General features: G+C 38.3%; 1 protein-coding gene across 1 annotated transcript; it reads right to left on the bottom strand.

Annotated features, from left to right (window-relative positions):
* Positions 1 to 5,398: 5,398 nt before the first annotated feature.
* On the bottom strand, positions 5,399 to 12,852 carry RAB39B (RAB39B, member RAS oncogene family). The gene is made up of 2 exons (XM_077146720.1): positions 12,401 to 12,852; positions 5,399 to 8,352 (listed from the first exon to the last, which is right to left on the bottom strand). Exons 1-2 carry the CDS (start codon positions 12,613 to 12,615, stop codon positions 7,926 to 7,928), a joined length of 642 nt encoding a protein of 213 aa, XP_077002835.1. The 5' UTR covers positions 12,616 to 12,852; the 3' UTR covers positions 5,399 to 7,925.
* Between the last annotated feature and the right edge of the window lie 452 nt (positions 12,853 to 13,304).

The raw sequence follows: 13,304 nt of genomic DNA, 5'->3' as shown, positions 1-13,304 counted from the left end.
AAATACATTTTTGTAAATATTGCAATAAACCAGTCTTAAATATGAATGTGGATGCAAAGATCCTAAGTAAAATATTAAATTACATCAAGCGGTATTTTTTTTTTTAGGGCAGGCACCGGGAATTGAACCCGGGTCCTCGGGCATGGTAGGCAAGCACTCTTACCTGCTGAGCCACCGTGGCCCGTTCATATCAAGCAGTATTTTAAAAATATACATGAACAAGTAGATTTTATTCTAAGAATGTAAAGAAATATGGTTAAATATAAACAGACTTACTAAGATAATTAATTATATTAATAGGTTAAAGGAAGAAAGCCATGTGATTATCTCAATGGGTACCAGAAAGACACTTGAAAAACTCAACATGCATTCTTTCTGTAAGCTCTTGGTAAAATAGTAATACAGTAAAAAGTTCCACAATCTAATAAAGATAATCTAAGGATGACATGCTGGAAGTATATAATATCAGGAATAAGACAAAGGCACCCACCATCACTGCTGTTATTTACCATTTTACTCCAAGTTTTAGCCAGTATAAAAAGACAAAAGAAATAAAGTATAAATATTAGAATGGAAGAGAAAAATTATCATTATTTGTAGGTTATAATTTCTACCTGGGAAATAAGAACATCAATTGAAAAACTACTTGAAGTAGTAAGAGAGTTCAGTAAGATGTCTGGTTACAAGATAAACATACACAAATCTACAGATTTCCTATACACTAGCAATGATCATTTAGAAAATGTAATCAGAAAAAGAAACCATGCAGATAATAGTAGAAGTTATCAAATATATAGGAATAAACATAAAATGTCTAAAACTTAGTACTATACATTTATTTATGGCCCTAAAAATTTGAATTAATGAAATGACATATTCTTGGGTAGATATTGTAAAGATGTGCATTCCTGCCATAAATGAGTGTCAATAAATTAATGCAATTTCAAAGTTCCCACCCTACCTTGAGGGAAACTTGGCACATTTATTCTCAAGTTCTAATATAATATATGTGGTAGGTTGAATTATGTACCCCAACAAAAGGCATGTTCCTAATCATAATCTGCACTCCTGTGGGTATGAAACCATGTATGAATAGAACCTTTGGAATATGTTATTTTTAGTCAAGATGTGGTCAATTGAATCAAGCTGGGTCTTAATATTACTAGAGGCCTTATAAGGAGAAGAAACTTGAAGCCAGAAGTTAGAGGAAGCCACCAGGAGGAAGGAGCCAGAAGTTACTGGAAATTGGACTGGAAGAGCAGACACGAGGATGCAGAAATCCCCACGTGATGGGAGGCAGAGATACAAGCCAAAGAATCCCAAGGATTGTGCAATCCAGCAGCAAAACACTACAGACTCTGGTAGAAAGCATAGTCTTGCTGACAACTTGATTTTGGACTTCTAGCTAATAAATTTCTGTTGTTAAGCCAACCCACCTTGTGTTTGTTGTAGCAGCCTGGGAACCTGAGATACTTTAACAGAATAGCAAAGAACATTTTGAAAGGAAAATAAGAATAGACAAATAGATTAATGAACTATGAAAAGGGAGTCCAGAAACTGGCCCATGTATATATATATATAACAATTTAATATTTGAAAGGATAGCATTTCCAGTCATTGAAGAATTCTGTGGACAATGTGGGGATAAAAAGCTAGCCATTTGGGAAAAATAGCTATTATCCCTACCTCCACAACCTACACACAAATCAATTCCTAAGGGAATCCTAAGTCCATTATGGGAAATCATAAAATGGTTTTCTAGTATTTGGGTGGAGAAGGTCTGTCTAAATCCATCAGTTTTGCCAGAAAAGATGAAGACAACAGACTATACAAGAAAAACAACAGAATGGTACAAAAATCAAAAGGTAAAAAATGCTGCAGCAGAAAACTAATAATCAAAGATATGCAAATTTTTAAAATACTGATATATTTTTCACATCTCAGATTTGCAAAGAGTTAAAAATTAATAATATCTAGCATAGACATTATCATACATTGTTAATGGGCATTTAGTAAAACCTTTCTAGAGGCAATTTGATCAATTGTATCAAAATTTTAAACATTTATATCCTTTGATTCATAAATTCCACTTCTAGGATTTTAACTTGAAAACACAATTGGTCAAATATACAAAAATATGTGCATTGCAGAATTGCTTTATAACATCAAAAAATTGCTTACAACTGAGTGGGCTATGTGGCTCAGCAGGCAGAGTTTTTGTCTGCCATGCCAGAGACCCGGTGGCTGCCCATGCAAAAAAAAAAAAAAAATTGCTTACAACCTAATGTCCACTAATGAGGATTAATTAAATAACTTATTGTACATCCATACAGTGGAATACTGTTGTATCAGGAGACTTTCAGCCGCAAGTGGAAAAAATGGCATAAATTAAATGGAAGGGGATTTATTCTCTCATACAATAAGGCATCTTAGTATAGTGTGGCACCAGGATTGTTAAATCTGTAGCTCAGTGACATCATCAAGGACCCAGTTTCCTTTCTGCTTTACCATCTTCAATATGCTAACCAACTCTCCTCCTGATCATATTCAACAAATATTTATCAGGAGCCCTGATTGACTATAGAGATCTCATGCTTAACAAAAGGTGACATAGCCCCTGCCCTCATGTATTTATAGAAAATGATGCCCAAAATATACTGTATGTGAAAAAGATAACAGTACAGTATGTGTTATATGATACAATTTATGAGAAAGATTCATTTAGATGCAAAAACTGTAAAACCTAACATTTTCTGAGGACCATGTGATGTTCGCCAATTGTCAGTCTGTACTAAATAATTACTTTATATGGATTTTCTCATTTCATCCTCACAACAACTCAATGAGCTAAATTCTATTATTGTCCCATTTAATGTATGTGTAAACTGAGGCTCAGAGAGATTGAATCACACATATAGTAATTGGTAGCATCAGAATTTGAACTCATGTCTGTCTTATTCAAAAATCTGTTCTCTTAACCACTATGTTAAACAATCTTTTGAAAGATAAAATAAAAAATCTAGAAGGAAATGGACCAAACTTTGAGCAATCATCTTCTTTAGGAACTTATAGTGAATGCAGTTGACCACAAGAGCTAGGAGAAAGATGAAGGGAACCAAAGTCTAGAGGTGGTTGATAGATGGGCAATGGGTAGTGGTTGAAGATCCTAAAGAAATTGAAAATAGGATTAATGGTGAAAAGTGGACAATCAGAGCTAATCCGGGGGGTAGTTTCAGGATAGGGTCATATGTGTTTATTACTGAAGTGAAATAACAGTAAAGGTCAATGGATTAGGGTAGAGCAAGAGAGCAGTCATTCATTCAAGCATTTGTTGATTGCATACAACATATCTATGCTACAGTTTGTAGAAATACTGGTGAAGAAGATGAATAGGTTTCCTATTTTTGTGGAGCTTACAACTGGAGAGGTAGGCAGAAGCCAGATCATTCAGGGCCTTATAGACTTGTAAGAAATGTGAAGTTTACTTGGCGTTTATTCTACATTTGTTGAGAAACCATTGGTGGATTTTAAGCAGGGAAATGACTTGATCTGATTTATGTTTTGAAAAGATCACACTATTGTTGAAAATGTATTATGGGGGTGGGAACAAGAACAGAAATAGGGAGACCAGTTAGGAAGATATTGAAGTAGTTTAGAAAAGAGTCGATAATGCCTTGGAGAAAGATGAAAGCAATGGAGATAGAGCAAAATGGCAGATTCAGATATATTTTGAAGATAGAGCTGACAGTGCTTGATGATTGGTTTTATGTGGGAGGTGAGAGGAAGTAAGTAATTAAGGTTAACTCCTAAATTTCTCTGTTAAGCAAGGTGTTGGATGGGGATGCCACTTAAAGAGATGAGGAAGATGGGTGGAAGGAGCACACTTTGATAGATGGAGCTTTCAGTATTGGATATATTGTTTGAGGAATTTGTGGGTATTTAGTAGGCATGTTGGCTGTATTGGTGTAACACCTTCGAAGAGTGGGCTGGAGTCACTCATGTGGCAGTCATCAATACAAAGATGGTAATTGAAGTATGGGAATAGGTAATACTGCCTAGGGAGAGGGTAGATAGTGTGCAAAAAATTGGGCCTCAGAGGTGACTGAGAACACCAATTCCTGAGAACCAACACTATGCTCCAGCTGTCAGGAACAAAATGTGGAGGCACGTCTTCGCTAGAATCAGAAAGCTTCTGGCTCCTGAACTTGATGGAGGTGAGAAAAAAATCCATGCAGATATCTCAGGAAAGAGAATTCCAGATAGAAGAATAGGTGCAAAGACCTTTAGATGGGAATGTACTTGGTATGTTTTGGAAGAACAAGAAAAAAGCCTGAGTAGCCAGAGTGGAATGAACAAGGGGTCAGCAGTAAGAAACAAGGTTACAGGGATAGAGTTGGAATTCATTTTTAAGTGTTCTGTAAGCCATTGGAAGGACTTTAGAATTATGAGTAGATGTTTGCTTATAATTAATGTTTAATCAGGCTCCCTCTGGCTGCTGTGTGGAGAATAGACTGTGGAAACCAGGCTGGCAAGCTACTACAATAACTCAAGCAACAAGTGATAGTGGCCAGGATCAATGTGTTAAAATAATGAAAAGCTATCATATTCTGGTTATATTTTAAAAGTAAATAGAGACAAAAAATTTTACAGATAAATCAGACTTGGACTGTTAAAAAGAGGAGTCAAGGATGACTCCTAGGTTTTTGGAAAGAGTACATGGAAGGACAGAGTTGCCATTTACCAAGGAGAGGAAGGCTATGGGAGGAACAAATCTGGGTTGGAACAGAAGGACCCTCGTTTGGGACACATTAAGTTTGTGATACCTAAGACATTCAATGGAGATATCAGATAGGTAGTTGGTTGTAAGGCTCTGGAGTCCATGCGAAAGAGACAAACTGGGAATATAAACTCAGGATTCATTGGTTCATAGATAGTATTTACAGCCATAGAACTAAATGAGGTTGCCAAAGAATTAATGTAAGTGAAAAAAACATGATGAGGACTGAACCCTGGGCAGTGTTTTAAGGAGTAGGGTGTGATGGACTGTGTCCAATTCTGTTGGTGGGTCAAATAAGATGAAGACCAAGAAATAACCCCTGGATTTAGCAACATGGAGGTCACTGGTGCCTTTGACAAGAGCATTTCTGAAGTATGAGCAAGAACCTGATTGGCAAGGCTTCACGAAAGACTGGAAGAAGAATTGGAGACTGGGAAGAGAAACTTCTGTGGAGTTTTGCTGTAAAGGGGAGTGGAGAGATGGGGTGTTAGAATTCCTTATTTTTGCATTATTGTGAATAGTGCGGGTAATATCTTATTGATCTCCTTGGGAGTGCTTGCTACTCTGTAGTAACAAATTCTGAAAATAGCTACAACACGCATGGAATCTCATAGTCACATAATCAACCATTTTACTATATACAAGCATGTTTTCATTCACATACAGCTAAATAAAGCAGTTTTTCACATTTCATTACAGTGCACAACAAAGAGAGGAAAAGTATACATTACATTTTATTCTGGAATATGAGACAATCTAATCCAACATGCAAGTGATCTTTGTTACAAGTTAGTTTATCTTTTCTATACCTATGTAGTAAAATAGCTTCTAAAGCTTTATCCTTAGTATTATATTAACACCCGATTTTTTCACACTTATTTTCTAAAAACCACTTATTGCAGTGACAATAGCACTGCATTCTACTAAAATGATTTTTAAAGATCTAAAACTTATTTAAGCAATTAGGCTCAGCCATCTCCACTGGATCTATGCTGAGTATTTTCAAACCTGCCTAAAAATGCAAAGAATGGGAAACGTATACATATAATGTAATTTAGTCAAGAAAACCATAGAGAAGTTTTGTCTCTATACTTTTTTGAAATGAAGAATCTAGTCAATTCTCATTTATCCACTGGATAATCCTGCTTTCAGTATCTTTTAAGCATAAGTATAGCAGTTGATGACATTTTGCATTAACCCAATTTACCATCTTTTATTTGCCTTCTACAACCATGAAGCCAGCAAGTTTAGTGTCTTGGCCAGGTCATGTGAAACAAATGTAGAGATGATGAGCAGTTCATTTTTAGTTGATGCTGTAAATTAGTCCAAGGTGGTTTGCTCATCCAACTTGGGGCACAGGTGGCAAAATAGTTTTCTGTAATTTTCATTATTTGGCTTCTTTATTTTGGCTGAAACAAACTCCCAAAGTTCCAGATTCAGTCACATTCATATTGAAGTTCAATTTGCCGTTCTAGGGCTTTCCTACCATAATGAATATGAGAAACCTGACTTCAATCAGGACAGTTTTGTATTATGAAAAGTATGGCTTTTGCCTAAGTGAGCTGGCTACAGTCCAAAATATAATTTAAAGCATCACCCCTTTTCAATAAGATAATGGAACGTCAAAGATAGCCATTCCATTTTTCGGATGCAACTAGTTGTCTTCTCACCTGAGAATTAAGAACTGGACTCTCTAGAATAGGTAGGAACCCAGTGAAGGTATATGGCAAACAGATGGCCAAGGTCATTGTGAGGTGAATGTTTTATCCCCACCCCACTCCCCATCAGTGTATTTGGTTCCTTTCAATAAAATGTCCACTGTGTTTTAGTGATAAGAACACTTATAGCCCATGCAGTTCTAATATGTTTCAGTTGTGCAATTATTCACTTATTTAAAGCCCTCTTGTCAATAATACCTGAATGGGCTCTTATTCATCCCCAGGTTCCCTCAGAATTACAGCTGACTTGGAATCAAAAGGAAAATTTATCCTAAAATGTAGAAAACATTTATTTACAGTCACCTCTCTTTCAAAGTAAACAATTTAATAGCTGTTTGTTCCTCTGACAGCAGGGTGATCTGGTGGAAAGAACAGAAATTAGGAGTCAGGAGCTCTTGACCATGGCCAAGTTAGTCTCCTGGGTCTTAGTTAGCTCTTCTGTAAAATGGGGACAAAAACATGATAGGCCTATTGTGATGATCAAATAAGTAACTTAAAGGAGATTGTGATGTAAACTGTAAGGTGCTTGTTAGGTTTGCAGTGCCTCCTGTTTAGCAGGTATTCAGTACACAATTGCTGAATGAGTGTTTGCCTCAGGGTTATTTTTAGAGGCAACCCTGGCATTCTTGATGCCAGATACCTGAAGAAGTAGGCAGGTGGTTTACTTCCACATTGCAGTTGTCCATACAATAAAAGCCCAGGCATGGTCAGAGGGGAAAGTATATGACGTCTCAATTAGTGATTCTCCCTTCTAATACACAGTAATTTGCTGATACGATTTCTTTCCTCTTCCAGAGGGTTATTCTATTATAAGGGTATACATTTATTTCAAATGTGATTATAACAGCTTGTAAATGTCCTCCCTTTTCATATTAACACCAGAACTTGAAAGGGCCTTAGCAAACAGTCCATTCCCCTCATTTTACAGGTGAGCTGATAAGAAGCTTATTGGTACCTTTCAGCCAATTCCAGCACACACATTTTGTGTAGGATATTCTCACTGAATAAATTGATCTTGTATCTTAGAGTCATTTTTAGTTCCCAATGTGATATTTTCCCCCTTTATACATTTCTTCAACTCCATGACCTAGGAATGAACTGAAATACCAAGAAAAGGTTGTCCTGTCTATAGGTGTATTTTTCTAGGACCTAGCTCCCCAAACCGTTGCCCCTTAAAATGTGGTCCACAATGGGCATATGGAGCAGCCACAAAACAGTGCCTGGCCCACATCAGCAATTCAGTCCCTCCGTGACAGCACCCAGGCCCCACCATACGCCCACACACAAGGTCTATCAGAGGCCCTACTAGGAAGGAGGCTCACGTGTTATCCAAAATGGAATTTGAGTTCTCTTCAGCCACACAAGGATTCTATCAATTTTAATCACTGAAGTTCAGGTTGGAGAGCATGTTTTAGAAATAAAAGGGCTGACTAGCACAAACATCTCCTCTCTGATTTGACAACCTCTTCTGAAGAGTGAACTACATTTGGTACAAATCCACTCTTCACCCCTTCCCATCCCTCCTGAATTGTAATCTCCCCCCTTTTAACCAGCTCATATATGTCTCTTGTCAGGTCTGTGAAGGCTTTCTCCACATTAATGGCATCACGGGCTGATGTTTCAATGTACTTCATACCATACGCAGCAGCCAGTTTCTCTGCCTCATGTCGAGTCACTTGCCTCTGTGTATCCAGGTCACACTTGTGACCCACCAGAACAAATACAATTTGGTAGGGCTGAACGTGTACTTTGGTCTCTTCTAACCATTCATGGACATTCTGGAAGGACCTGCGGTTGGTAATGTCAAATAAAAGAAGACCACCTACTGAGTTCCTGTAGTAGGCGCGAGTGATGGATCTAAAACACAAGAAAGAAGCAAAGAATAAAGGCCATGCCAAAACTCTTGCTTTTCATTTTACTTGAATACTGTATTCTAGTGTTTCTGATTACTGACAGTAAAATTGATTTTCTTTTTTTACTAACAAAGGGATACAAATATCACTTCATAATAAGAATGGTATGTGAATTTTCAATTGGGCAAAACTTTGAGTTTGCATTTTCTAGAAATGAATGCTCATGCATTTTTCCTGAATCCAGCAATGGTAAGTGACCCTGGGAGATCACTGAGTTCTATTTCCTGCCTTAATACAAAACAGCAACTAACTCTCTTACCCCAATCTGAATAACTGATAGAAGTTTCCTCTTCTACAAATAGTGTATCTAGGTCACAGGGTTATCATGAGGCAAAATGAAAAAATGGATTTTAAAATATTCTGTGACTGGAGAGCCCACTACAAATGTTAGCACTTGAAACAGGATATTATTTTTAATAAAAATGAATTTTATGGTTAAAATATTTATAAGTATATAAGTATTTTGCGGTATGCCCATTTTCCTCCATTTTTCATTAACATATTTCTTTCCATTATTATTTAATTATTATTAGTAGTAGAAGTATTTTAACCTAACAAGGACCCTCAATCTCTTCTTTGAGGTAGAATACAATCTTGGGTGTTATTTCCCAAGGCATGTAACAGTGGGAAGAAGGGGCTTGGTGAAGGTTTGGGGGCAATGTCAGCAAAGGCCTTGAGTGAAGCGGGGCTCTCTCAGCTGTACTTCCTCACATATTTCAGAGAGATGCTGAGTCAGGAGCAACAAGTTGGAAAAACTGCCAGCACACCCTAATCTACTGGAACATTACTGGGTCTTCCTCACACCCGAGTAAATTCTCCCAGTAACTATATTCCTATCCTTTTGTTAGCCATATTTTTATGTTTTCAAATGCAATGTGGTACATTTTTGTGGGTTAGTCCCATAGGCTGGCATCTTGCCACTACACCTTCGTGTTCATAGTTTCATGGCCTAAAGCACTGCTAGTGCCTTTCCTGTTAGTTATTATCACATGCACTTTAATCAACACATGTGTGCACTTTTCTCAACCCAGCATCTAGACTATTAATTCTTCTAGAGCAGGGCTATCCCTAGATTTCTCTTTGTTTGTAACCTTCTCAGTGCTTTGCAGCTAGGAGGGTATCAGTAAATTATGGAACTGAACAGACAGTTTCAGTAATTCACAGAGGAAGGTAACTGGTGTGTTACTACAGAGATCTTCAGCCCTCAGGATGGTGAAGGCGACTCTGATTTTGTCCCGTACCTTTGCTCAAGATTGCATAAGTGTCTTTAGATCTTGAAGAAAATCTACTAGCTGTCTTGAATAAAAATAGCCTTCAGCAGCATTAGACAGAGAGGAGTAGGAAGACGTCTGTGGATAGGATAAAACAGATCCAAGTAAAGGTAAAGTGAACAAAGAAATTTCTGTGCTATTTTGAGATTATTAATGAGATATAGGGAAGGCACACTCCAGCCCCATTTGTGCACTGAAGAGAATAAGCCAGGGGTGGGGTATGTTTTGGTTTTGTGTGTGCGTGTGTGTGTGTGTGTTTGTGTTGAGGTAGGAAGGAAAAGTAACAGTAAAAAGAGAACCAGTGCTATAGTTAGACAGATCTGGGAGGTAATAAAGCACAGTGGTTAGCAGCTCAAGCTTTAGAATCAAAGCAACTGGGTTTGATTGACTCCATCAGTAATTAGTTATGTGTCCTTGGACAAGTCACTATCCTTCTCTGAGCATCAACTTTCTCATCTATAAAATGGAGGGGGATAATAGTGCCTGTATCACAGTGTCTGGGGAAATTAACAAATGAGAAAGTGTGTAAATGTGCATGTCACATACTTAGTGCAGTGCCTGGGACATGGTACTCGGGCAATAAATGGGAACCATGATGATTATTAGCCTTTTCATCTGTGAGATGGGAATAACAGCTCAAGAATCTTTAACTTACTGTTAAAACAACCAAAGCTTCTCCTGAAAATGATATTATTTAAATCATTTAAAATAGAATATTTCTAAAACCTATTACACATTTGCTGCACTTCTTAAACAGAAGAAACCTCACACTTTTTCCTTGATTTTAGGAGCCTCATTATAAATATATATTATGGCACTTTGCTTAGAGTATGTTAGAGCTTATTAGAGGGTATATTTGCCTTTACATTAACTTGCTGTAAACCACTCTGCTTTTTAATCTATATCTATTTTTAAGTTTTCTGTCTCCTTGGAAGAAGATAAACAACAGGGCTCAATGGCTTAAGACTTAGGGAAAATGGCACAATGTTAACAGAACAAACATTGTCCAGGGAATTAAGCCCAAGCTAGATGATTGTAAGTGCCTACCATGCAAAACAGTTCAAGTCTCCAGAATGAAGCAAATCAACACTGGAGACTGAAAGAATTTCTAGTTCACATATGTGTAAAGATTCAGAGGGGAGAATTGTAGGCATACCATTCTGAGAAAATTAAGTATGAACAAACAAAAGTTTTCATTTGTGAAAAGCTGGATTCAATAAATCAATAAGTAAGTTGTATATCCCTGTCAAAACTCTAGAATACATTATTACATTGATGATTTGTGAGTATTTAGCAAAGAAAATGGCAAATCCCTTTTTAAACTTGACATAGGGCCCAGAGGCTATAAAAAAAAACAATAGATACATTTATCTATATAATATTAAAACCTTCCATATATACAAAAGGATATTTCTTAAAGTAAAAAACAAATGACAAACTGGGAAAATATTTTGTAACATACATGACAGAAAAAGGTTAATATTCCTAATCTATAAAGAACTCTTCCAAATCAATAAGATCCAATAAAGAATAAAGAAATCCCAATAAAAATGAAAAGATAACTTTCTTCCCTTATAATATGACAAATGCAATCATAAGTTCAAAATGAGCCCATACAAGAATATTTGCCATGGTGGTGTTTGTAGAATAGGGAGTTGGAAATGGGGAAGTAGTTGTAGAAGTAGGGAATTTGTAATTATCTCTTCTCCCTACTCCTCCTCAATTGACTAATCGGTGTCTTCTATGCTCAGTTAGTGTTCAATGGATAAATGAATAAATTGTGGTAAACATGGGTTATTGAGTCCTTTTGATGTGATTCCTGCTACTCTATCTAACAGCTTAAATTGCTCTCTGCAAAGTTTTCTGCATAATTCCTGCTCTCTGACTTCTCTTTTTATACATGATGTTTCCTTTCCTTAGGAGTTTGCCTGTGTTCCCTTGGGCAGTCACACTCATCAAGCCTCATCTCCAGGTGGCTTTCCCTGATTTCCTAAACAAAGTGAGAGTCCTTCCTCTATGTTCATACACATAAGTATGAATGATAATACTACAAAAGAAAAGGGTTGTGAGAGGAAATTAAACATATTACTTGATTACCCATTATGTGCTACAATAGGTATTAGGCATGCAAATAGGAACAAGACACTCTTTTGTGTAATTGCTCATTATCTATTTTCTCCACTAGGCTAGCATATTCCATGTACAGGTAGGGGCTGTGTCTGTTTTGTTAACATGATTTCCCCCTTGCGTGAGTTTCCTTATGGCTTTCCCCCAGAAATCAGCCTGGTATCTGGCACATAGTAGATGCTCACTGAATGTGAGCTGATTGCAAGAAAAGTCAGTCAAGTAAGTCGTCAGTATTTCACTACATCCTTTATGTTAGGATAATGTGAGAACACTTTTGAAAGTTCATGCAGAAGGACAGAGATTGAGGAATTTCAGTGATGGATTCTAGCTAGTTCATTAGCCACCAAAGGACAGGTTGGTGGAGTTGAGGTGTAAGGAATATGTTATTGGCCGGCCTTCCCTGCCTGGGCGCTTCTCTCTGTGCACAGAAGTCCCCGCCAGCGGAAGACCGGGTTTAGCAAATCCTTCCCAGAGCCTCGGTGTAGCCCACCGGGACCGGGACCGGGACCGGGACCAGGAAATTCTCTTCCCCAAGAGCTATGCAAGTCCCTCCGACCCTCCCACTGTGCTCGCGGGCCCAGGTTACGCTCCCACCTGAACCTCTCTTGACCCGCGGTATCCCAGATCTGGAGCTTGATGCGTTTTCCCGGCTCGATCTCCACCAGGCGGGAGAAGAAATCCACCCCGACCGTGGGGTCCGACACCTGGGCAAAGCGGCCCTCGGTGAAGCGGCGGATCAAGCAGGATTTGCCCACCGTGGAATCCCCGATGACAATGAGCCGGAACTGGTACAGCCAGATGGCCTCCATGGTCGTGGCTCGCCACGTCTCCTTTGCCGGGGGCCAGGAGCGGCGGGATAGGACTCCCCGCCAAGGCTTTGGAAAGTGCGGCTCGGCCCAGATCTAGCTCGGCGGCGAGCACATCGCTGGCCTAGGAGTCCGAGGCGAGGTAGGCCCAGGAGCCGATATAGCAAAAGGATGGATGCTGCGCTCGCAGAGGTGATGAAATGGCAGCAGCATCAGCACCACGCACTCTGACTCATCACTGACAACCGTGTTACTGTAATTTCCTGCATAGACGCGACTCCCAGGCCGCCGTACTGTCTATAAGAGAAGCGCATGAAGAAACGGCCCAGAAAACATCATCCTTTCTAATTCTCTCCACTGACTCTCTTTTTTGTCAAAAAAAAAATTATTAGAGAAGTTGAGGATTTACAGAACAATCATTAATAAAATATAGGATTCCCATACACCACCACAGCAACAAAACCTTATATTGATGTGAAACACTTGTGACAATTGAGGATTGCACTTTTATAACCATACTACTCTTTTTTTCCTAACAATTTTATTGTACAATACAACCTATATACAAAGCAAAGAAAGAAAAAAGCAATGGTTTTCAAAGCACTCTTCAACAAGAACTTACAGGGCAGATCACAGTTTGTCATGGGCTACCATACCATCCTCTCAGATTTTTCCTTCTGCTCCAGAACATT

The sequence above is a fragment of the Tamandua tetradactyla genome, chromosome X (assembly GCF_023851605.1).
Source record: "Tamandua tetradactyla isolate mTamTet1 chromosome X, mTamTet1.pri, whole genome shotgun sequence".
Lineage (NCBI taxonomy): Eukaryota > Metazoa > Chordata > Mammalia > Pilosa > Myrmecophagidae > Tamandua > Tamandua tetradactyla.
This window is presented reverse-complemented; position numbering and strand designations above follow the sequence as displayed.

What these genes read in the sequence shown, in the direction of transcription:
- RAB39B (XM_077146720.1), bottom strand. Translation starts at nt 12,615, where the DNA reads ATGGAGGCCATCTGGCTGTACCAGTTCCGGCTCATTGTCATCGGGGAT. An exon ending in GCGGGTCAAGAGAGGTTCAG is followed by an intron (nt 8,353 to 12,400) that starts GTGGGAGCGTAA and finishes CTTGTGTTTTAG; the next exon opens with ATCCATCACTCGCGCCTACT.